General features: G+C 40.4%; 1 protein-coding gene across 1 annotated transcript; it reads left to right on the forward strand.

The window, feature by feature from the left end:
* The first annotated feature begins 996 nt into the window (after positions 1 to 996).
* Positions 997 to 25,196, forward strand: LOC141904490 (polycystin-1-like). The gene is made up of 33 exons (XM_074793080.1): positions 997 to 1,149; positions 1,615 to 2,323; positions 2,741 to 4,150; positions 4,344 to 4,526; positions 4,645 to 4,886; positions 5,300 to 5,453; positions 5,708 to 5,802; positions 6,117 to 7,046; positions 7,903 to 7,991; positions 8,401 to 8,597; positions 8,984 to 8,992; positions 10,102 to 10,362; positions 10,958 to 11,127; positions 11,642 to 11,792; positions 13,129 to 13,202; positions 13,680 to 13,745; positions 14,225 to 14,350; positions 14,759 to 14,884; positions 15,113 to 15,215; positions 15,379 to 15,458; positions 15,540 to 15,788; positions 16,420 to 16,834; positions 17,394 to 17,653; positions 18,139 to 18,366; positions 18,448 to 18,549; positions 18,933 to 19,048; positions 19,129 to 19,294; positions 19,824 to 20,102; positions 20,464 to 20,976; positions 21,061 to 21,187; positions 21,791 to 22,044; positions 22,190 to 22,361; positions 22,752 to 25,196. Exons 1-33 carry the CDS (start codon positions 1,066 to 1,068, stop codon positions 24,308 to 24,310), a joined length of 9,699 nt encoding a protein of 3,232 aa, XP_074649181.1. The 5' UTR covers positions 997 to 1,065; the 3' UTR covers positions 24,311 to 25,196.
* Positions 25,197 to 25,681: the final 485 nt, after the last annotated feature.

The following is a 25,681-nucleotide window of genomic DNA, read 5'->3' on the forward strand; positions in this document are numbered from 1 at the left end:
TAAAGCAAATAGGAAGAGCTCTTCGATTCTGATAATCGCCTACGCGAATCCACTTTTCAAACAACTATTCGAACGGTTGAGTGCTTCTACTCGTGTCAAACAAATGCAGAAATTAATCGATAATCTTTTTCAAGATGTTACTGATAGAATATTTTCGATTCACTTTAGATATATTATCGTCGTGATAAATGATAATCGGTTTCGCTAGGGAAACCGGGTAGATCCTTATACTGATAACCCGATGATAACAAAAACCATATATTGATTGACGTCGGCGGCAAGATGTCGTTCACGCCCAACTGATGAAACTCGTTAATGCGAATATCTTGTTGCTATCGGCTCAGCTTGGCGTTTCTAGGTGACGAAGTCTCGTTGGAACGATATTTCTCGTGACGCCTAATCGTTTTATTATTATTACTATGCATTAATATCGCGCAAGAATACGTTTTTTAATGATTTACTATATGAACTATTTTCGTTGGACTCTCACACCCATAAACTATAAAGATGTAACATTAAAGGATGCAAAACCTGGAATACAGGGCCACTTAGATTAAGCGGGGGATGCCAGTTTAACTTTACAAAGACCCGCAAGTGATCTGCAGTGAAGGCCACATTGGATTGGCTTTGGCTGCACTCATGGCGTATTTCTCCGCAAAAACTTGAGTAGCATGGAACGTCCAAGAGATCTGGATCGTAGAATACGTTTTGATCCGATTCCTAAATCGTAATTGACTAGTTATCCTCTGGACTTAAACCTGGGTTAACTCAGTTGACAATATTGAAATCAACTATCGGATGAGCATCAAGCCTTGTCTTTACTAGGCCCACTTAATGCCATATCTGAGAAACAGGTTTTTCTTGAATTCATGTGATGTCATTCTTTTATCAAATTTGGCTGAACTTGTCTGTGTTTAAAAACTAATATAGTCACCGGGTGTAATTAACAAATATCGTTGCGTTTATATTTTGTGTCTAGATCCAGTTTGGTCTCTGGCAGGGCCTGCCGTACCATCGCACGGAACACACGGTAGTAACGGTGCGAGCTTCACTGGTTTCCACGTAATGCCTACCGCCGAATTTACACAATCTGGCTCCGTAATTGAATGGGAAGCGTTCGCAGAAACTGCCGGGACTGTAAAGATAGCGGTACGTATTGCGTTCATACAAATTAATGAAAAATATTCTAGAATCTCTGTAATTTTACCAGTTTTGTTGCAAACTCAAGTATAGCTTTAGCAAAAACACGAAGTTGTCATATGGTTATAGAACTTAGCAAAGCGTAATGCAACTTGATTTGTTTTCGGCTAGAACGGAAAAAACGCGACATATTGACGTAACATTTGCTGTGAGAAAAAAAACTCGCAGCATTTACTAATTCCTTTTAAATTCTTTCGCTGCCTCCCTCGAACACACGCGAAAGTTAAAAAAGCTTTCGCGGAAACACTTTAAAAAAATCGGAATTTAGAGTTTTCTTCTCACAGAAATCCAATTTCGTATCAGTAATTTTCTAAGATGTTTTGACATTTGCAGAAAACCCTTGCGAGGATCCTGCAATCCTCAGGTCGATTTCGTACTTGATTATTGATTGTTGATTATTATTTTCCTTTTTAGATTTTGTCACCTAACTGCGCGGGTCAGGAGTATTGCCTATCCACAAATAAATGTGCGGCCAGCTGCTCCTCCTTATTTGCTGATGAGCGCACCTGTTCAAACACCGATGTATTCTGTGGTCAAGGAAATGTCTGCGTACCAAGCGCATCTCTGAATTCGTGTCCAGCTGCTGTATCACGCTACCCCACTTCACAGGCTAATCTCAACGACTACAAAATCGTCGACGTCATCACGCAATATCTTCAATTAGGCTACAACCATTTCAGAATTCCAGTTACCGACACGTCAATCAACGTAACTCGAGGAGATATTATCGGTTGGTTGCTGCACAATTCGGGCGTAATCGCTACCCGAACATTGAAGTCCGGGGAAACCCCCGATTTCCAATGGGCCGGTAAAATTACTGCCGCTAAAGGTGACAGTATCGGAGCGTCGAATTTCATCGCCCAGAACACGCGCTATCTGCTGCGAGTGATCGCGTCGCAGCCCGTAATCGTCGATCTGCCGCATAAATACCTACAGACCGGCGATTACGAGGTCAAGGTTAATGTGAGCAACGAATTCGTGGCGGGCAGTGCAGCGTCGACGGTGACAGTATCAGCCCAAGTAGGGATAAACGTATCGATAATCTGTGCCGTTGATTACAGTGATATCCCGGCGTACGGCGTCTCGAATGAGCCGTTTGCAATGAATCTGCTTCCTCATACCGGTATGTTCATCCAACGCAACAGATTCCTCGAATCCTGCACGTTTAAGATTAGTTTCTGAAGGTTCAATCATACATTGTCTCAAGAACCGAATCTTATTTGACCAGAACATATTCAGTTAGTCCGTACATTTTTATCAGATTTGATTTTCTTCATTAGAATTGGTAACCTCAAGCTATAGATAGTTGAGACTATCAGTTTGGATTATAGTTGTTTCACCAACAATGTAAATTTCTGAAGATGGGTAGAAGTTATGAATTTACATTTTGGGTAAAACAACTATAACCTTTAGCTACTTCATCAGATATTATCTAATATATATTTTGATTTTAGTTGATTTTCTCCAAAATATCAATAACGCAGTGTCACCATCTGATAGAATATTTTTGTAAATAACTTTGATTTGTTTATACTTGTAGGAGCTAACGTGACGTACTTTTGGGAATTCGGCGATGGGTCAAACTTGTCGAGTTTGATACTACCAGTCGAGAAGACCTATGTCACTGCTGGCGAGTACAACATCAGCGTTAAGGCTTTCAACAAAATCACCGAAAAAACCAACTCGACCACGGTCGTCATACAAGATCGTGTACAGGGCGTCCAGATAACAAGTCCGATGGCCGTCGTCAACGAACCGGTGAAGATATACTTCAATTTGACCAGTGGTTCCGATTATAACTGTAACTGGACGATGGGCGACGGGCAGAGTCGATATACAGATCACACGACAACTCCCCCTAGTGGCAGTGAATTTAGTTACACGTACACAAAAACGAGAATGTTTACAGTAGATGTAGCGTGCGCCAATCAGGTCAGCAGGGATTCGACAACTTACAATATACACGCGGAAGAAAGAATCGGCAATATCACGTTCGATAAGACGGGGGCTGAAAAGAACAAAGCGTTTTCGATCAAATGGAGCGTTCCCACTGGGTCGAACATCACGTGGACGATGTTTTTCAACGGCCAAGATATTTCATCGTTGATATCGTTCGACGAGGCGACGAAACAAGGCGCGACGCAAATACTCACCGGGAAACCGGTCGGTAAATACAACCTGACATTGGTCGGTAAGAATATGGTGAGTGAGTCGGTGAAATCCATCGAGTTCATGGTCGAAGCGAAGATTAGAAATCCCAGTTGTGAGGTGAACGCTACGATGATCAAGCGTCAGGAGACCGTGCACGTGATCGCTAACGTGTCGGACGGTTCTGGGGTCACTGTCGATTTAGATTTCAAGGACGGTTCCGCTCCGAAGCAGTACGCGGCCGGTGCAGGTGTCGACTGGCCGGGTACCGCTTATCAGACTGACCACACGTACATCATTCCGGGCGAATATCAGATCGTCTGCAGAGTTCACAACGGCGACGGCGACTACCCGTTCATCTTGAACGTATCCGTTTATAACCGCATAGAAAATCTGACGATGTCGTCCAGCTCTCCGGTATCGTTACCTCCGGGTAAAGTTGATTTCACCTTCACGTCGACTGCCCAGTATCCACCAGCCGCGGCTACTGTCGAGTTCGACTACGGCGACGGTTCGCCGATCGTACCGGTGAAATTCGACGTAGCTACGACCTATTCGCACGTGTACGCGATCGAAAATAGCTATCGCGTTAAAGCGAACGTTTCGAACATCATCGATTCGATGGAGCTCACTAAAGAGATATTGGTTTTGCAACCGATCACACGATTGAAACTGGAATGCGTGCCCCCGCACACAAAACCGAACGAAGTATTCCAAGCACGCGCTATAATGGCTACCGGATCCATGGTCACCGTCGATTGGAGTTTTGACCAAGTTTCCACCGCCACCAAACAAAAAGAATGTAAGTTACAATCACAGAAGCGTTGGGACTGCTGTCAATATTTCACCGAGTCGAAAATCAGTGAATAAACAAAGGTGTTTTGTAATAATTAACCCTTTCATCAAATTGGCCAGAACCGAGTATGGTGGAGTCTGCCGCCGTGATTCATTTACTTATCGGTTATTCTAATTATCATTATTCTAATTATCCACAGCTAGCACGATAGAAATGGTTTCGGCGGAGTCTCAATTTTCGACGCTTGGCATCAAGAATATTACAGTAACGGCGACGAACTTATTGGGCAGCTTCAGCGTTAACCATTTACTGCATGTTCAACATCCGATACCGGCCGGCAAGTTTTCATTCGTGTCCGACGCTCCGAAAGTATTACCACCAGGTAGGCAAACTCCTATTATTTCACATTCATCAAAAGCTACCTGCACTTCCTAACCCGTAACGGAGCTACTTTCAATGATTATACATGTCTTTTAATTCGCTCTTTTTCGATTCTCTAGGTAGTGTTAAATTTACGTTGAGTTGTCCTACGTGGTGCACGTCACCGCTCCCGGCTAATTACCCGACCGATCCATACTTGAAAATCGACTACGGAGACGGATCGACCCCCCTCGACGTTTCGAGTCCCATCACCGCAAGCGTCACTTCAAAAGACTACACCAAAACCTACACTCAAGGTCAGGCGCGTAAAGCAATCGTGCAGTTGTACAACAAAGTTTCATCAGTGGATTTTACCGTTGATGTGAGTTTTTTCTATTTCACATTTACACATATTTTCGTTCGCAAAATTCCTACCAGAAACACAGAGAATCATTAGGTTTTCTCACTAGTAAATTTACAATTCAAGTTATTTTTCTAATCCTTTCCACGCCGTAATAACCGTTACAAAAATGTTTTCATATATCGATTACTACTATACGTAAAAGGGTACTGCACGAGTCGATGTGTATTACGTCATCAATTTTTCGTTAGACTGGTTGTCGGTCAATTCAAACAAATACTCGATATATTCAAATTCAAATTAACTTAATTGATGCTTTTTTTTAAAGCAATAAGTTAACCATTGAAGTTAGTTTTCTCGTTTTATATTTCCTTCGATAGAAATAAGAGTTCAATTTCTAATATCGAAGTTGTTGTTTGTTTTCAATATTGTAGGCTGGAACGTTCGGTTTGCTAGAAGGCTTGTCGTTTGTACCGATGTGGCGCAACGTCATTCCACTCGGCGGTCCGTTTCAACTCGGTCGCGGTAACGGTTCAAACGAATTTCCCAGCAATCGCGACATACATTTCTTCATAAATATAACAAGAGGTATGATACGCAGGAATAAAACTACAAACTTTTCATTCTATTTCTTCTGCATCCCTTTGGAATTACGCCGACGAAAATCTTCGCTGTGCCTCAGATGTGTAAGAAAGCCACTATGATGTTTTGGGGCAGAGCTTCGAATTTTGGATTGTTTCTTCAATTTTTAAATTGTCTACATGCATGCGAACAGACCAGTAGTTTCTTTTAGAGATCACGGCAGTGCTAACTTATGGATTATTTCATTTTTTTGTTTGCAGGTACACCGATATCGTATGTCTTGCAGGCAAATTCAACAGGAGGGGGCTACCAACTATGCGACGAGTCCGCGAACCCGTTGAGATGCAAATTTAAGGTATTTAACATCAGCGCCAAATATGTAGATATAGTTCTCGAATAAGATTCAAATCCGCTACGCATAAGCATGAAAAATTTAAAACGAAATTTATGTGTTAAGAATAAAATCCAAAGACCCCAACCGAGAGAGAGGGGGGAGAGAAAATCAGAAACACATAACTTAATTCTTTATTCCAACACTTGATATATGAATTTCGTTTTTAAACTTAACAATTTGAATAGAATAGTTTTAAATCCTATCTACATGTATCATGCACGTCTGAGTGTGTCTGTTCTATATCGGTATTTCTGTTCTTATCGTTCTCATCGTAGCCGGGAGTTTGGAACGTCACTATTTCCGTATCGAATCCATTGAGCAGCGCGTCGGATACGGCCAAAATAATAGTCGGCGACAGCATCGTCATCCGGGGAATCAATGACTTCAAACAAACGACCAAAGCGAACGAACTGAAAAAGTTCAGCGTCGAATTCGTGACGGTCGGCACCGACGCATGCGTGTTCGTCGACTACGGCGAAAGCGGCGTCGGCCCGATCGAATCTTACGGTAACCAGTCCAATTGCGACAAGTACGAAGAAGATGGAAAACTGTATTTCGGCTCGAATTCGTGCGTGTACAAGGGTAAACTGACGAACAACTTGGAAATCAAACACGTTTACAAACAAGACAAGCAATACACGGTTAAAGTGTACGGGAAGAATTATATCGGGTCGGCCGAGAAGGGGCTGAGATTTACCGTTTCGAGTTTGGACTGTACGCTACCCGTGCTTACGTTCTACAACCACACGTCCGAATTCTGGAAACCGAATGTCGTCCAGCGCGGTCAAAAGAAAACCATCACCGCCAAAGTTGACGAACTGGATTGCGGTCCGACTATCGAGAATCTGAAAACGTGGAGCATGTTTCTCGTACACGACAAAAACGGTACCGATATCAGAGAGGTGGACGTATCGAATTTCAACAGCGACGGCTCTGGGGACGGTTCGACTATATTCATCATCAAACCGCGTTCGTTAGATATCGGCTTGTATCGTCTGCAGTTCAAGGTCAGAATGCGGATCACCGAACACAACGATATATTCGAACGCACGATCGACACGTTCGTACGTATCGACCGCTCGCGGTTGATAGCGAGGATGATTGACGGTGGTATGAATGAAATCGTGCGCGGGAATGAACAATTTATCGAATTGTCCCCGGAAACCCAGTCGTTAGATCCAGACATGGATCCCTCCGTGCCGCAGGTAAGTATCTGCCTAGATACAATCGGGTTCGAATCCCGACAATTCTTCCAATAACAATCCACTGAATTCTAATTATGAATATGTTATTTTGATAGGGTTTTACGAACTTTGTTTGGTATTGTCGAGATGTATCAGAATATTGGGTGGAGTCCACCGACTCAAAGGTTTCATCTAGTCCGTATACAGTGGACCAGTTCGCAGCTAACACTGTACCTGCCAATACGCTGGGAGGCTGCTTTCGTCAAGGGCCTGGACCAATAAATACCAATAAGGGTAAGTCATGATGATTCATTACGTGGAGACTGGGCAGCAGAGATCTGGGATATATTCATTTTCGCTTTTCATTCAAAAAGAAATCCACAACAATTACCTTATCATGGTTGAATACAAGAACATGCGAATGATTCCATTGAGTTGCATAAGCGTCTATAAACCTATAGTTATTTTTCAAATCGATTACTTCAACTTATTCTTTTTTTGGGTAAATTCTTATGATCAATTTTGACAGGTTGTGCTCTATGTCATCGCTATATCGGAGATAAACTGGTTGCCGGTCAATTAAATTCAATTATCGATATATTCAATTCCCAAATTACTTTATTGATCCTAAATATCAAATTATTTATATCATATCATTTATCTTCGACAATATTCAGCAGTATATGCGTTATTTTTCAAGGCGTCAGTTAACTTTCGAAGTTAGTTTTATTGTTGAAATTTTTCGCAATGTCATTTGCCCTCGTGCCTTCATATGCATGCGATATATACTGATTCATTATCATTATTAGGTAAACTGAATTTTACTGCTCTGAACATGGAAGTGAATCATACTTACGAAATAAGCTGCGAAGTGCAGAAACTCGACAGCGATGGCCGCACGCGAAATCGAACTACAGTTATCCGAGTATCGATAGTCCAGGGCAATCCGCCTGAAGTAACCATCAAGTAAATGCAATACACATTCATATTTCAAATACAAACGGCCATACCGGATGATCCAAGATGGCTGCTTTGAATTTGAAATCTATTGTGTAAATCCATGGTTGATACGAAAACTTAATTAGATTATTGGTGAAATAACTATTTTACTGATTACTTAACTAATTAAAGAACAAGTTTGATATCTATCGGATTCCATTGAACTTTTTGGGTTAACATATGCCCCTTTTCAAGACATATTCAAACTGATACTACAGAACATTTTGAACGATTAATTCACCAATGGTGCCTAAAATAGCGAACTGTGTTACATAACAAGTACTTACGATTTGTCTCAATCCCTACCGAAGTGATATTGAATATGTCTGTGGCCCGCAGATCCTGACTGAAATCATGACTCTATGTTTATGCACAGATGTCTGCTTAGCGAAAAATTTAGCCGTCAGAAAAAGGAAAGCAAGCTGATAAACACGGTATACGACCTACCGTTAAAAGCGTCCTGTAGCAAGGGTTGTAGTGACGGAACTATCAACACGAAATACAAATGGTCGCTGTCATATATGGAAAATAACACGTGGGTTTCTATCAACAACAGCCAGAATTATATCACTGGTAGGTTGCATTGAAACTCCGATATAATCAAAAGTCGATTGCATTATCGTGACTTCAAGTCATAATAAAATGATAACAAAAGAATTTATTTTTCTGAAATGCTTAATCATTATATATATATCTGTATCAATACTTTTTGCATGCATATGTTTAAATCGTGTTTTGTTTAAGGCATAGACTCGACTCGTGATAAATTTTGTATCTAAAAATGCTTTCATTAATTCCCGAAAGAAGCAAGATAAATATCACTTGATATCATCATGTTAATATTCACAACTTTTTAACAAATGTAAAAAGTGGCCGCTTAAATTTTCATGGCATTAAATCGAGCCTATAACTTTACATTAAATGTGTTTCTAATTGTATTGCTTTCATATTCTTAACAGGTATAACCGGTAAGGTTTCTAGTAGCAATTAAAACCATCAATTTACATTCACTATTCACCAGCAATATCTAAACATTAACCGTTGAGTCAACGAAAATGTAAAATTTTCAGCCTAAACCTCAATCGTCTAAAATGAATTATTCAAATGATTTTATGCTTGATATAGTTGATTGATACATACGTAAAACTTATCGCTTTTTTAAGTGAGCAAATACAAACATTTTAAAGTAGACATGTATGTGACCCTTGGGGTCAGATATATAAACATGTGGCACATATTGCTGGTAAAAGTGATAAACTAAACCAATCCAACGCATATTCGATGTATTACCCGTGAACCCATAACCCTTCGTAATTTTAAAATCTGAACAACGTAAACTTGTAAAATGTCTTTTTTCATAAAATCCTTCACCCGTCCATACATCAGTTAACGTAATCGTATTTTTAATGGCGCTTTGCGTGGGGTCAAATATAAACGCCAAGTTGATAAAGTTCATGTAATGATAATAATGTCAGGATAATTTAAGAACTTGCAGTTTTGTGAAGACCTATCGAACAAATATATTCTCGTGGGGTGAGCATTTAAGACATATTCATAATCACCGCTTAGAAAAGCATCATTTTTATCATCGTTATTTCATCTGATGTTGTCTCGTTAACTCCCGAATTTCCCCGGTGTCGTCGTTAATTTTCTTACAGGTTTTCACGATAATCTTCTCGTAAAACAACGGTTGTAATAATGTTATTGAATAAAAGATAATCGACTTTGAATAAGCATTAAAAACTGAGTCATTATTTCAATTACGGCACAAAAAGAAATATGAAACGTTAAACATTGGATATAATTGCAAAAAATTAACCTAAATCCTGAGACCTGATACGAAATCTAAACTATGTTGGCTGATTCGGGCCATACTTAAAATATTCTGTACGTCTAGAGGCACGATGAAAATGTTTTGTCTTGCCTCTAGCCGTACAGAAAACGTTTTTAGCATGGCCCCAATCGGCCACCATACTTAACTAAACAACTATCCGTCATAAATTCATCAAGAACTGACCCGTTGTGTTTTGCGTACACGTTTAAGGTATGATGTTATAGAAACTGCGCGTCCTTTCAGGCGATACTTCGACGTCAGTAACGATCCAAAAAAGACTGTTCGTCGATTACGACAGATTTCGAAGAATGAGGGCCGAATTCAGCGTCGAACATCCCGGCTATACGAAGGGTTTCGCCTTCATGGTATTCGATCTGAACCGAGCGCCGCAGGGAGGTAAATGTTCGTTGACGCCGATGACGGGATACGTCTACAAACAACAGTTTGTCGTTAACTGCACCGACTGGTATGACGAAGACGGAATTGAGTTTTATCACGTGTACGGTAAGTATGTGATTTTGCGGTAATATTTCATTCGATTACTGATTACCTATAATTCTGGTCCCCGCACAGATGATTACCAGTTGAAGCATTTCGAAGGGTGAAGTCTGAACGATCTACAATGCGCACGACGTCCACGGAGTCAGAGAAAAACTTCAGTTAAAGATTTCCATTAATTTTCAAATAAGATCGCAGCCTTGTTCAAGGTGGAAGATCGAGTTCCGTAAGGTCGAGACTCAAGTCATAAAGTGGTTTTAAGTGCTCCTAAGTTGTTAGATTGTCAACAAAACTAGGAACGTCTTAGACTGATTTTAAGCCATGACTATGGAATATGTGCGGATGGCGAGGGTGTTATTGGGGAATTGTAGTTACAGACCGCGGATTGATACCTGTTTTATTTACTCACTGTTCATGCTAATGTATGCTAATGTCATTATAGCCGAAACGTTGCTCGAAATATTATATACCATTTTACTAAGAATTTTTTGGCTGAATCTATTGTGGCATTTCTCTCCGAATTTATGTAATTTCAATGATGTCGACAGAATGGCCAAACCTTGAAATGAAATGATACGCTGAAAGTGAACATTTCTTGTAGGTAAATGGAAAGACGATTTCGTCGAGCGTCAAATTCGTTTCATGCAGAAATCTGTGGATTCGATGGATTTGCCGATGGGAGCTGATTATAACGGCTATAAAATGAATATGTACGTGCGAGTCACTGACTACTTGGGAACCTATGTAGAGGTTGATTTGGGCGAGGCTGTTGTAAGTAAATCTCTATCTAGAAGCAACTTATCATAAGCAATAAACCATTTTACAGTTACAAGCCGCCGTTTTGTTAGGGTGTTTTTGTCCTGTATTGTTGGGTAATTTTTGCCCTTTTTCAAAAACAATTTGCGACGCGTGTTTTATACTATTTCATCTGTCCATGGATGGATGTTGACAGTTTCAGCAACATTCAAACCGTGTGAATCTCTAGTTTTCAGTTATGTAAAATTAATTTCTCAAATTTATAACAATTCGACATGAGAGCGATATTAGAATCTGTGGCCAGGTTTCACCACACACGTAAAAATTCAGGGTACTCAACTTTGAAGTTCGTTATTTTTTGTAATAATTTTCGGAAAAATTTCAAGTGAACTTTAAAACTTAGTAGGTTTTATTTAATCTTGCCTAGTTTTCATTCTATGGCTATTTAACTGCGGCGCATCTATTGTCATTCCAAGTATCAGGGCTGTTTTCTGTGGCTTATTAAGGCTGTGACTCGAATCTATTGCAGGTCAGACCACTCGGCTTGAATGAAACGCTGGCGTTGGTAGATATGCTTAGAGGAAATAGCCGAAATAAAATTGAACAAGCCAAAGCCAAAGGAGACTCTAAACTGATCACGACATTAACCCAGGCGACCGCTACTGGTCTCAATTCGCTGAGTAAGGAGAGTCGGACAGGTGCTGCACTCATGCACTTTGCATGCTTTATTATCTTTATTTCGAATTATAAGGCGTTATCAGGCCAAAATATTCAAATCAGTTGATACCAGATCAACTAGGATAACTTCTAATTAAACAAGGATTCGCCATTAATCGAATTCTTTGGATATTTTGAATACTGAAATCTTATCAAAAATGTACAATTATTGAACATGTCTCAGTTCTGCAAATGATGATGAATTATTATTAAGCGTGCCGCGCCATTTTCATACGCAATGACAGCTGCGACGTAGCAATATTCACGCGCATGCGCACAATGCGAACTCGCAAAATCGCGGAAAACACGTGGTCGAGTGAGGAGGTAAACGCCATCTATTATTCGATGTTTTAGTTGCGCAGCTTGAAGCGCTTTCAGCACAAAAACAAACAAATGTATATATATATCTGCACCACGTGTACGAGCGCGCAGCCTCAGCGTTATATCTTTGCGTTATTCGAACTCCTTGTCATATATCGTTGCTTTGTGGCTATATTTGAAATTTTGTGTAATTCTACAGCTTGGATCGGTTTCACATTCTAGGGTCCGGCCATTAAGACAAAGAATCAAGACCAGGGATTAGTTGCCCCGACGAGGCTGTTTGGATTTTAAACCGATTTTGCCCAACCCTTTTGGAACTCTTAGGTACTCACGACCGCGCAAGGAAGGACCCTGGGGCCGGTTGCATAGTCATAGTCTAAAGCCTACTCGTCATCTTCTTGACTCAGATCGAACAGACTCTGAAATGTTTTGATGCAATAGTTTTTTACGTGCTTTCGATTTTCTGGAGTGCGAATAAAGCAAAGAAGCGCGCGACATACAAATAATGACACACGTGACCTCTACTTATTATTTTCATTTCTAAAACTGGATGTCAGGATGTGTGTTTTACATCTGACATCCACATAAAAATCAGCCTTTTACCTTCATAGCATTTGTACATAACATTTCATTTCACTCTATGTTCATTCAGTGTTTTCAGTTCATACACATTTTCTACACGCGCATATTTTTCGCTAGTTTTCCAATTCCCACAATATTGAAGCTTGAAACAATTTCATCTACCTTCCGCCGTTTGAATACGGGAAGTAAAATGCTAAAATACATGCAACACAAGTAAGTACGTAGCGTTTGTGTCATTTAGATAATGCTTTTCAAAGCGGATTCTCTGCTTGCATTGCGGTCGCACAAGAAGCGCCTGTTCGCACCTATTGCGGTATCTTTGCAGAACGTCCCGTATCATTACAATTGCAACGATCTAATTTTCATTTACCATGTTTTTTTTCTAAATGGATATAGTGTACCAAGAAGCCGTCGTAAGTTCTAAAACACCTACGAATTATGGCCCATCGGACAAGCACGTAAAGCCGAGAGTAAGTTCTTTAAATATATATGTAAAGTGACTCGAGACGTAAATTTGAGGATGATTTTCTTAGAAATCTGTCGAAGTAAAAGTACTACTGACCTTTAATTTCCTGAATAGAATACAAACCAAGTAGACAGGTCCATAATTCTGGGAGGCTGATTTGAAATATCCTAAAACATATATAACTTAATGCATCCACGCGCCGGCATAAGATATATTTTTCCCAAGAATAAATACCTGGGGCCGGGATTTATAGACAGGTATTCAATTGGGTTAACCCCCAGATTGAAGATGAGTACCTATCGATAAAATCGGGTCCTGAAATTTCATAGCGAGTGTATATGAAATAATAAGTGTGATGAGACATACGAGGACCTACATCACACATGTAATTGAAGGAAAGAATATAATTTTCTCGGAGGGTGTGGAAAATTCAGTTGTGAAGTTAATGAATTATGTATTACTGTCATTTTTCTCGAAACAGGAACCGAAAAAAATTACTAAACAGCAACTCTCGAAATATGAACAGGAAAGAAACGACAGAGCGGAGGTAGGTTTTTCTCAGATATATTTTCGATGCATATTTTGTATCGACCACACCGGATAGTGGCCATCCTGCGCCAACAAAATAAACCCTTCTGTTCTAGGGCCGGTTCCATAAGTCCACACTTTAGCCTAAAAGTTGACCTTAAAACTGGTCTTAAGTTGTTAGATTGGCTACATAGATAAGATGGTCGTTGTCTGGTCTTAAGTCTAAGCCATGACTATATGCCCTTGGTGACTTGCCAAACATATGAAAACATTGTAATTTACAAACATCTGGCATAACGTCACTGTGAAACTGAAGTTACAGTAAAACAGTTGTTATCACGTCCAATATGACATATTTGAACGACACGTGTGACGTCCGGGCATAAACTTAGATTTGGAATAGATTTGCATTTTTTTTCAACCAACTGACCTCAACAGCCGATTGAATCAGTCCTGATCACAATGTATTGTATATAACGAAGTTGGTTTCGTTTACAGATACGCTCGACGATGATGGGAGCTTTGCTCGCGGCACCGACACCGGATCTCAACGTAGTAACGACGTTATTGAGCGCTGGTGTAGAAGTTGTAAAAATGCCAGAAGAACTCACCACCGCAACGCAGGTATAAATAACGCAATGGGATAGAATAAAACGAATTCATGCAGTAGATGCCATGTAAAATGTAACTTAAATGGCAATACAAAATGCCTTTTTGTATTGCATTGTGTACTTAAGCTAAAAGATGATACCTTGTTTCTCCTAATCGGCCGCATCATTTTATAAAGCCAGTTCATTTATATAACTGCCGGGCTGTTACGGTTAGCTTGATCATGATATCTAAGTAATGAAAAGGGAAAATAGGCGGTCGGCTAAGTTTTAATATCGGAAGAAATGATAAACAAGGTATCAATTTCTAGCTTAATCAAACGAACGACATGTCGCCTCTTAATTGGTAACATAGTGTATCCATTCATCCAGCCAGTATTCCCCATCAGATACGAGGATGTTTTTGTTTTTTGTTTCATGGCAGAAAACGTCAACTACTTTACTGGACAAATCCTTAAATATCATGCTAGACCAAGCAAAGGTTGCTACGAAAGAACAGTTGGTTTCCTCAGCAGAACAGTGGTTGTCAATGGCAGGATTCGTAGTTCAAGTAAGCGCATGGTTCACCTTTAAAAAACCCTCCGATTATTTAAGATTAGGAGCCTGATACTTTGATATCTAAATGTCAATCATCGTTTATCCGAGTAAAGTCTATGCATTGAACTAATTTCCATCAAAATAGAATACACTCCTATAAGACACGCACCAATGTCATAACTAGGAATATGTTGATGTATTCGAGCGTTTTCCTAAAAATAAATTTGGTTTTCGATTCAAGGGAGCGATTCACGGTGCCTACAACCCAACGATAGCTGACCGGGTTGCGGCTGCGAATACGCCAGCATTCCACTACGACACTGACCTCGATTCCTCTGGTTTATGTAAGTACTACCCATAATTTAGAGCTACGACATTAGCGTAGATGACACAGCTATTATAGAGGTTCTAGATGAACCTCCTCCATTGGGACCGTGACTGAAATATGGCCTTGATGAACCTATGTTGAAGCTAAATTTGTTCGAACCATTATCTATCATCGTGTAGGGTTGGAAGGCAACAGTCTCCAGGAAGATTGGAGTACCCTCGCTGGCGAAGCACATCAGGAGGTTCAAACCAAAACAGATGTGAGTTACAAAACATAATTTCGACCATCTTCATCTTTAGAATGAAAATTGTTCAAATCGTCGTTTCATATTTGTTTCTAGGGAAAAGAAATAACACAAAATATAACGACGATGCGAGGACATCTCCTGGATGAAATTCTAAAGAGAACGACACCAGGCTCTCCAGAGTTGATTTTGAATACCAATTCGATGGCCGTATCACTTCGCAAGGACTTGGCTAGCAAAGTGACCGAAACACCAGTGAATGTGGGACGCAGTCGGATCAACTTGCCGTCAGCCAATAGCTTGTTACCACCTCCATACAATGCCGATTCCATTGTTCAAACCCAGGTAAGAATCAGTTCTATCGATTTCAGTTTGGCGAGCTCTGAAATCATTATCGTACTGACTTCGGGCAGGACACTATCCTCATAACCTCTCTACACCCAAAGAAAATGGGTATCCGGTCTGATAGATGACTACTTTACTAATCAGTTTACTTTAGTTTACTTTTCCCCTGGAGATGATACGTTGGTAGAGGTTTACGGCTGGGGGTAATAGTACCAACCAATGAAAAGTACCTTTGAACAGTGAAAAGGGTGCTGTAGAATATTCAATTGTTTATTCTAAAAGCTTGGAGACAATATTTGTGATATCCCTATTTTTGAGTATAAGGTCTACATGTATTTACAAATATCTTTGTCATACTCATCAAATTAGTTACCAAACCTAATTTCCAATAGTTCAATTCAACCATTCAAAACACTGCGGATATTCTGAGCAAACGACCACAGGACAAAATAACTTGTTCTATATTTAGAGATGTCTATACAGATATTTAGAGAGCTAAAACTCTAAGTTTATTCGATAGTACATCAGTCATTAAGGAATATCCATAACTAAATGACTGATTGCCAATTGCACTACTTATGATTTCATCATTGCGGCTTAGTTTTTTCAGTTCTATCCTCACTATATTTAGATTGTAGCTATGCCATGCACTTCAGTCTACACCGATAATGTCAATCTACCCCTGAACGCCGAATACATCGATGTCAAGTTGAAGGACGCTGGTGGAAAGTCGATAGTAGTGAGCCATATGAAAAACGGAGGGATGGAGATCCAGTCGAACGCGCAGGATCCGGGCACCGAAATCGATTTCAAAAACCAGCCTCTTACGGACGTCGTTAAGACGCTGTACTCCCCTTATCTACTTTACACTTATAAATCAACGACAGTAACTAACGCAAACTCGGTGGTGAATATTGAAGTACTTCCTGATAGCGATACGGCTAAATATCTCGTGTTCACTGACTGGCACGAGCTACCAAATATCACCTCATCACAATACGGCAATATCTACGAATTGCCGCACTCATCTGTGACTGTCGATCCAAGTAAGTTTCCTGTTGTCAGAAAAACGCTTTATTAAATGCTTGATGGAATCGGTATTGTTTAGGAAAATGACTTCGTTCGCACCGAGTGGATACTAAATCGCTCGAAAAAAGATGTTCGGCATGTTCTAGACATTTCTTCAAAAGAATTCAGCATGTCGATGACATAGGACTGTTTTTTTTCGATGAACATTGATCTTTACCCTTTAAGTCATATTTGTGTGAATTCAGGTGCGGTTTATGCTGGTTATAAGTATAAGCTTGTTTATTTTGAGTCGGTGGATGGCGTCTTATTGAATCAGGAACCTTTCCGTTGATGCAGGTTGCACATTTTGATACTTATCCTCTTGGATATTGTATCATTCCGTGGGAAGATCTGCTTCGTCCGAGGATTGCCCTCCCTCGCCTTCCACATTCCACATATATCCCTGATTTATCGATGATGCAGCCCCAGCTTCTCAGTATCATAACGGAAATGGAACAATAATAAATTACGAATCGTTTCACAATGCAGTCCGTAGCACTATTCCATATACGCAGAAATCTTTATTTCTATTTAAAGGTTACACGGCTTTGGAAAAAAAGAAAATGAGATATACGATCAAACTCGACTGTACCGTGGAGAATTGTACTACTCATCTGTACTACGGAATACGAGAGCTTCATCCCGATGAAAGCAACGTGTATTCGATGACGAACCCTCCTTCACCTGAGCAATGGACTAACGCGACGTTTTCCACGAATTTCACATCGCGCGTTTACGTCACCGGTTGCAACTATTACAACACGAAAATGGAGTTATGGGATACGACAGGCTGTACAGTAAGTAATAGTCGAGCTTTGATGGTGGCAAACGCCACCCCCCGAAAATGAACAAATTACCATCCGTAAAGCGCTTCCCGTTGACTGACCCTTTCAGTTTGGTTCAACCCATGACCAGCGGTCATACGAGCACCGACAGTGAGTGACAGCAATACGTATGCAGATAGAGTCCACTCTTTTTTTTCTTTTTTTGATCTTAAAATAGGGATTGACCCTGTTATTTATTTGGTTGGTAAATTTCGTTAGCATTTTTTGATTGAGTGTCCCTTACAAACCCACCACACCTGCCGGGAGCGAAACAGGGAGTTTGATTTTGAAATCGGGAACTCTTAAAAGGGGCATTCAGGTCGACTGTCTACGCAGGCTTACATCGATCGTTCTGTTTAACTTCTTCCAACCTCGACTAGATCTAAGCCGCGCCGATAGAAAGTAACTATTTTCCTTCTGAAGACTTTTACCATATTTCAGCTTTCGTTTTATTTCAGGTCAGTAGTAAAACCAACTCGAAGATCATTGCGTGTGTTTGTACTCATTTGACAACATTCGCCGGTGGTTGGATCGTGGCTCCGAATGAAATCGACATTTCTTACATATCGAAAAACAGCGGATTCGACAAAAACGTCGCCATTTATACTTTCATTATAGTGGTCGTCGTTCTTTATTTGGTTGCAGCGATAATCAGTTTCCATTTTGACCGTAAAGATAGGCTTAAGGTATTGATTGAAAGGTTTAACTAAAAAAAGTGCACTTTTAAATTTGGATTTCCCACATTTTTCTGATGATGTTCTTTGTAGCTCGGATGTACACCACTTTCGGATAACGACCCGAAAGACAAATATCTTTATGAAATACTCGTAGCGACTGGTCACCGGACGAATGCTGGAACCAAATCAAAGGTATGCATAAACTGAGAACATATTTCTGCTCGAATCGGGTACGTTTACCCACCGGTCAATGCTCGCAGATGTGCTAGTGGGCCCACGAGTTTTGAGCCTCCCCAGTGGATGACACGAAAATATTTCATATTTTCTGGTATGTCACGCGACTTCGGAAACGGTGATAGGCTAACACTGATGTTACAAGAAAATGATTGAAATCATTTTTATTTTCTACCCATGTACTGCTTTACGGACATACCTATAGATCATGCAGTTCTACTAAATTCGTTTCGTTTGAGTCTTATTACCGTTTATTTGACGTCACGACATGGCTCTGATGAATGAAAGAGCATTTATTCTTTTAAATCTGCTGTTTATATTGTCGTGCATCTAATACACAGGTTAACTTCATTATATCTGGTGAATACGACGAAACAGATGTACGAATTTTCGAGGACGAGAAAAGAGCGATTCTGCAACGAGGACAAGTCGATTGCTTCCTGATGTCGGTTCCAAGGTAAACAAACATTATCCGTAACGCGATCGTCGTCTTTTTCATCGGGGTGAAGACATTTAATGATTGAGCTCTTCATTTAGGCCGCTTGGTCAGTTGAATTATATTCGAGTGTGGCACGATAACTCCGGAAAAGGACAGTACGCCTCGTGGTACCTGAAAGAGTTCCTAATCAGAGACGTTCAAACGAAAGAGAAGTTCAATTTCGTCTGTAATCGTTGGTTTGCCGTCGAGGAAGATGATGGACAGGTAAGTGTTGAGTAAAGTGGCTGTTTGCTTGATTGATCACAATTCTACATTCAATTAGATTAAAATCAACTTTTCCAATCAGTAAATCAATTATCAGTTACATTTATACTTTAAACTGAATGGAAAAGGGAATCTAATATCTATTAGATGGCTTGTTCAGTTGAAACATCCAGTTGAAATTTCATCGAAGGAACTTATCTTAAACTATGAATGATTCAGCGCGCTATCCGGGTTCGATTGCTCAAAGATGGTTCAAGATAATCCGTGGATAAATACCATAGTTCCGATGAACTTTTAATATTGTCACTATATCAACTCTCCATTGGTTAACTCTAAACAACTTTTGAGCAACTGGGCCCTGGTATGTGCCGATACCCCAACAAATATGATTAAAAAAGACATGACTCGTCACTAGAGAATAAAAACATCAAAACTAAATCTAACATTGAGAAGACTCGATGTTTTGGTCTCCCGCTAAAGACTTATCACTTCTTTTAGTATAAAGTCGATCATATTCATGAAATTGTAGGTCGATCGGCTGATACCGGTAGCTGGTAGGGAAGAACTGACCGAATTTACGCATCTATTCACGAAGACTTCTCGACAAAATCTCAGCGATGAACATTTGTGGTTCTCGGTGGTTGGACGACCGGCCGCCAGTCGTTTTAGTCGTTTAGAACGACTATCGTGCTGTTTCCAACTGTTGTCGTTGAGTATGATGGCGAACGCTATGTTCTACAAGAAAGACGAAACAGCGCCGTCAGGAAGTCAGCTCAGTCTCGGGCCGTTCGCGTTGTCACCAACACAGGTATAGCAACGCTGTCTACGTTATATACGAATTCCTTTACCTATGAAGCAAATCTATTTTTCTATTCTCCACAGTTGAGTGTGGTTATTCTATTCAATCTATCGATATTTCATAGATAATAATGATGATTCATAATAATGATAATTATTCAGCCTAAAATCCATAAACATGTGCTCATCGGCTGTACATCATACATAAAAAGAGAACATAGAAACAGAGAAAACTAAAACGAGTTTAATTAAGAGCTTTAATGAACAAATGGGTTTGTTTCTAAGCAATGAGCTTAGATTCAAAAACATCGATTGAAGGACTAGATAACCGATAGAATCTTGAGAATTGTTCGTTTTTATCGTTTTAAAAGATAATGATCGGCGTGCAGTCGAACCTCGTCGTGTTTCCGGCTACGTTCTTAACCGTGCTGTTCTTCCGCAAGTCGAGACCGCGCAAGAAACGTCCTTCGCGAATATCCGAAGCCGTGCGTAAATACATGGTAATGAACGACCACGTCTCGGCGTCCGTCAGCGAAATAAAGGCCGAAGTCGAATCCAGTCTTCAGATTCAGGTGCATAAAGATCCCGAAAAACAGCCGTTCGCCGACGCGCCGCACGATGCCAAGGACAACGACAGCCTGACGAACATCTCCAAATTACAACTCGACGAAAACCCGCCCAAAAAGAAAAAGGCGTTCAGTATGCCGTGGTGGTGTCGTTATGTAGGCTGGGCCGTGTTATGGATATCAGTACTGGCAGGGTTTACCGTGGCCACTATGACAGTGATTACATTCGGAAAGGAGTCTCCGACGAAACAAGAGAACTGGCTGAAATCAATGGTGATATCGTTTGTAATGGATGTATTCCTTACGCAGCCCATTAAGGTCAGTATTTTATTGAAAGTGCTCCAGTGATGTTCGAGGTGATTTTTACTGAATGCACTATCGACGGGATGAAATCTGTTGCAGGTTTTCCTCATTGCGTTGTTCCTGTCATTGATTATGAAGAAAACGGCAGAAGAGGAAGAAGAGGAGGACGACGAAGAAGATCCACAGCTGTTACACGATGAAGATTGGTTACATCAATCACAAGATGGTTGTAAGTCATAAACGCTTTTTACATATTCGAGAACACTACCATAAAATACCATACGGTACCATATCAAACCATACCATAAGATACCATATCATACCACATCATATCAAACCATACCATACCATACCATATCAAACCTTACTATACCTTAAAACACCATACCATATCGAACCATACCATACTATAAGTTACCATATCCCATACCAAACCATACCATACCATGAAATACCATAACATGTCATACCATACCATAACGTACCATACAACATCATATCAAACCATGCCATACCATCCCATATCAAACAATACCAGACCTTAAGATACCATACCATATCAAACCTAACTATACCTTAAAACACCATACTATGTCAAACCATGCCATGTCATAACATGCCATATGAAACCATATAGAACTCTACCATAAAACCATGCCTTACAATATAAATCTGTAACATACCATAAGATACTATACCATAAGAAATTATACCATATCAAATCATACCATTCCATGAGATACCATACCATAATATACCAAACATTACTTTATCTTTTATATCAGACCATACCATACCATATCAATCAGTTGCGACCAATCTTTTTCAGCGTACGGTGCCGCTCGTCCACGTAAAATCGCGTATCGTCCGCCGGATCCGGACCTGCTGGAACGAGCTCGCGAACAACGACTCAAGGAAATACAAATGTATAATATCATCAGAGAAATCATATTCTACGCTCTTTTCTTGTGGGTTCTTTTATCGGTCAGTTACACGTTCAGAGATCCCTATTCGTATAAGATGAAAGACCATCTGGAGAAATTCTTCATCGGAAAAGGTGGACCAGTCAACGACTATTCGGCCGTAAGTACACAGCAAGTAATTTACGGCATATTTTCGTATAATTTTACGGCTTTGATCTTTATCAAATTTTTTTCGGTGTATAAATCAAGAATATATTCCTACTTGCTGTAATCAAAGTATCATAAATGGTATAATGTAATTACAGATTCAGAATCACTCTGCCTACTGGAAATGGGTTCGCGAAGTCTTAGTTCCAAATCTACGCGCTGATGTATGGTATAACGGTTCCCCTCCTTACGGTCAACGTGGCTTCCTCGCTGACAGAATCAACCGGATCATGGGCTACGCGGTAATGCGGCAGCTGAGAGTCAAACCGAGTTAGTATATCTATCCTACGTTTGATGTTGTCTGGGGTGAAGTCGTGTAGGGAGAACAATACATGTGACCTTAGAAAGGACCGCTGCTCGTCACATACGATCAGGGTCGGTTGTTGGATAGTGGGATAGACAAATACCATACGATGGCGACAAACGCACTTTCAATATATGAGTGAAAACCCACAGCCGATGATTAAACCATTTATTTTCTGTTTTAACTCCCAATACTGAGATTAATATCAGGCACTTTCAATTTGTCACTAAAGCATTTACCCGCCTGTTAACTTTAACCAACTTTTGGAAAACTTACCCTAGGGTTTGTTGTGCAACTGGCTCCAATTTGTGAAAACGTTTCAAAGTGCCTTGAAGAAGTTTTCTTGTCATTTGCAGATACGTGTAAGATGTTGAAACAGGTCGCGCAACTGTGCAACGAATGTAACGAAGATTACAGCTTGTTGAATCAAGACGAGGGAAACTACGGACCCGGTTGGGTTGAGATGACTAACGGTTCGGAGTACGAAGGATATCACTTTAATTCGTCGTCACAGTTACAGGGCTGGCCGTACGTCGGTAAATCGAACATCTATCTGGGCGGCGGGTACGCTGTTGGGATGACCGGCAGTTTAAAGACGTTGCTGAAAAAGATGGACCAATTATACGACCAGACATGGATTGATAGATATACTAGAGCCGTGTTCGTCGAGTTTACCGTCTACAACCCGAACGTCAATATGTTTGTCGTTTGTACCATATTATCGGAATGGCGCCCCAGCGGTGGAATGATGCCGAGCTGGCGTTTTGAACCTGTCAATCTGCTAGGAGACTATACCAGCGGTGCCAAGCTTTACGAAGTCATATGCCAAGTTCTGTTCCTGGTGTTCATCGTTTATTTCCTGATACGTGAAATACGCATGCTCATTCAGATGAAGACCGAATATTTCAAGCACATCTGGAACTGGGCGGAAATATTTGTAATCGTCGGGTCGATATTTGCCACGTGCATTTTCTTTTACCGACTGATAGAAGCTAAACGCCTGGTCGCTACGTTCGTCAAATCGAAAGGCATGAAATACATCAAATTCCAAGCTGTCGGGTATTGGAACGAGTTCCTCGGCTATCTCATCGCTTTCTTGGTTTTCGTGGCCAATTTGAAATTCATCAGGTTACTTCGTTTCAACAAACGAATGTCTATGCTGAGTTCGACTCTGCGAGAATGCCGTAAAGATCTGGCGTCCTTCGCCGTCATGTTTGCCATCGTCTTTTTCGCTTTTGTCCAACTGTTCTATCTGCTCTTCTCGCGACAGTTGTCGTCTTACTACAGCTTCGTCACGTCTGCCGAAACCAGCATCGAAATCATGCTCGGCAAATTCAATTTCAATTCGATGATGAAAGCCGAGCCTGTCCTGGCACCGCTTTTCTTCTTTTTCTATGTATTGACGATCATGTTCATCATGATCAGCATGTTTCTCACTATACTCAACGATACGTTCACTCGCGTCAAAAACGATCTGTCGCTACAGGCGAACGATCACGAAATGGTTGCCTTCATGATGACTCGTCTACGAATGTGGACCGGGCTCAGCGGCGCTAAGCCGACTGTCAACCCTTCCGATGACGAGTTGAACAACAAGAAAGGCGCTACGGCGGGCGTGTCGCCAGCTTTCGAAATGGAGATCGACAACTTTCCAGAAAAAGTTGAAAAACTCCTCGAATACATTAGCAAGGTTTACTTCGACCATGACAAAATCGATGCCATATTAGATCCCGGGAAATCGGGCGCAAGTAAGGACATGATGAAAAATATCATGAAACAAAACAACCTCAAAAGTAACGCGAAAGCGAATAACGTGCAAAATCACGGTTTGGGCGAGTGGAAACCAATGCCTGACGTTGAAGATATTGACAGCGACATTAAAAAAGGCAACAAAGACGCAAAGAGTAAGATTTAACAATTGAAAAGTGCGTTCGTCGCAATTATCGCCAACATAAAGGCGGAATAGTTACGTGTTAATAACTTCATAATGAAAATACAAGAACAAAATGGTACAAACATCCGTCAACCATTGTGTAGACATAACTTAATAATTTCATCGAAAGATTTTATCACGTTTTAGTCAGATTATTTAGTATTATTTGTCCTAACACACCGTATTCATATTCCCAACACAATTACATATACCGGGTATACGCGCAAATCACCTACAATTTCGATGAGTCGTTTATGGTGATCCGCTTGTTTTGGCGACGTAGATAGTAACAACCCGCTACAATATGACTGATATTATGTTAGTGTGTATCTTGTAGTAGTTGAAGTTAAAGCCGATTTTTCTGTTTTCCGACGGCCGCTTACATCCACTCTGCGTTCGTGTTTTAAACAGGAAAAGATGCTCTACTAATAATGCGCAGAATCTAATTGCTAACTGCTATTCACATGAAATATTGTTATAATCAACGCTTTAAATCGAATACGAAAACGTTACGTGTTAAAAATGGCAAAAAGTCTCTATTTTGAAATTACTGATGTGAAATGTATTTTACTACGTGTTCGATTCGATTTGATTTGATATCGAGTGCCGTCCATTTTACTGCTGACTACAATATAAATTTCTGTGGTGATAACTGACTGAAATAAAGTAAAAACAAAGAAGAGAATTTGAAATCTAGTATATTTTTAATTTCTAATATACGCGCGTCCAAAATAATATTGTACTCGTCCCAGGTTGATCCGTCCGAAAATGGTGATATATTTTTCAACCGGGAATGTCGTTAATTGATATCGATATATGAGAATATTTATGTATACTTATCCGTTATAAATTACATGTGATAAGAGTAATAAAGGTAAAAACATTAGTGATCGTAATGTATTTTCTAGTTCTATCTATGTGATTGCATCGAGGTTTGATTCCAGCCAAAATCAGAGAGCCTGTGAATACTGTAGTGTCGGACGAATCAGAGACTGTCGTCGTGGCACTTTCTGCTTGAATCGATCATCATTTTAGGAGTGCACGATCTGTGAGATAGTGTTTAGGTCGAAGCGGTGAATTAACCTTCCATGGACCATTATGCGCATTCCATAGATTGACCAAACAGGTCGGGATTCGACAATTCTTGTACACACCAGTTTGGCGCGTACGACAAAAGGTCACATTTTTGTTACGCCATGCCGGCTCTTAGGGGATAACCTGTACACGAGAACTTGACAATGAAACGACTCGGGTACGCGTAATCGTGATTTTTTTCTAGCTTTTGAATGGTCTTGGATGTAAGATTGATCGTACAACTGGCCACAGATCTTCACTGACATCTCTTTCCCAGAA

The sequence above is a fragment of the Tubulanus polymorphus genome, chromosome 4 (assembly GCF_964204645.1).
Source record: "Tubulanus polymorphus chromosome 4, tnTubPoly1.2, whole genome shotgun sequence".
In the NCBI taxonomy this organism is placed as follows: domain Eukaryota; kingdom Metazoa; phylum Nemertea; class Palaeonemertea; order Tubulaniformes; family Tubulanidae; genus Tubulanus; species Tubulanus polymorphus.

What these genes read in the sequence shown, in the direction of transcription:
- LOC141904490 (XM_074793080.1), top strand. Translation starts at nt 1,066, where the DNA reads ATGCCTACCGCCGAATTTACACAATCTGGCTCCGTAATTGAATGGGAA. An exon ending in GAATCTGCTTCCTCATACCG is followed by an intron (nt 2,324 to 2,740) that starts GTATGTTCATCC and finishes TTATACTTGTAG; the next exon opens with GAGCTAACGTGACGTACTTT. An exon ending in GTTACATCAATCACAAGATG is followed by an intron (nt 21,188 to 21,790) that starts GTTGTAAGTCAT and finishes AATCTTTTTCAG; the next exon opens with CGTACGGTGCCGCTCGTCCA.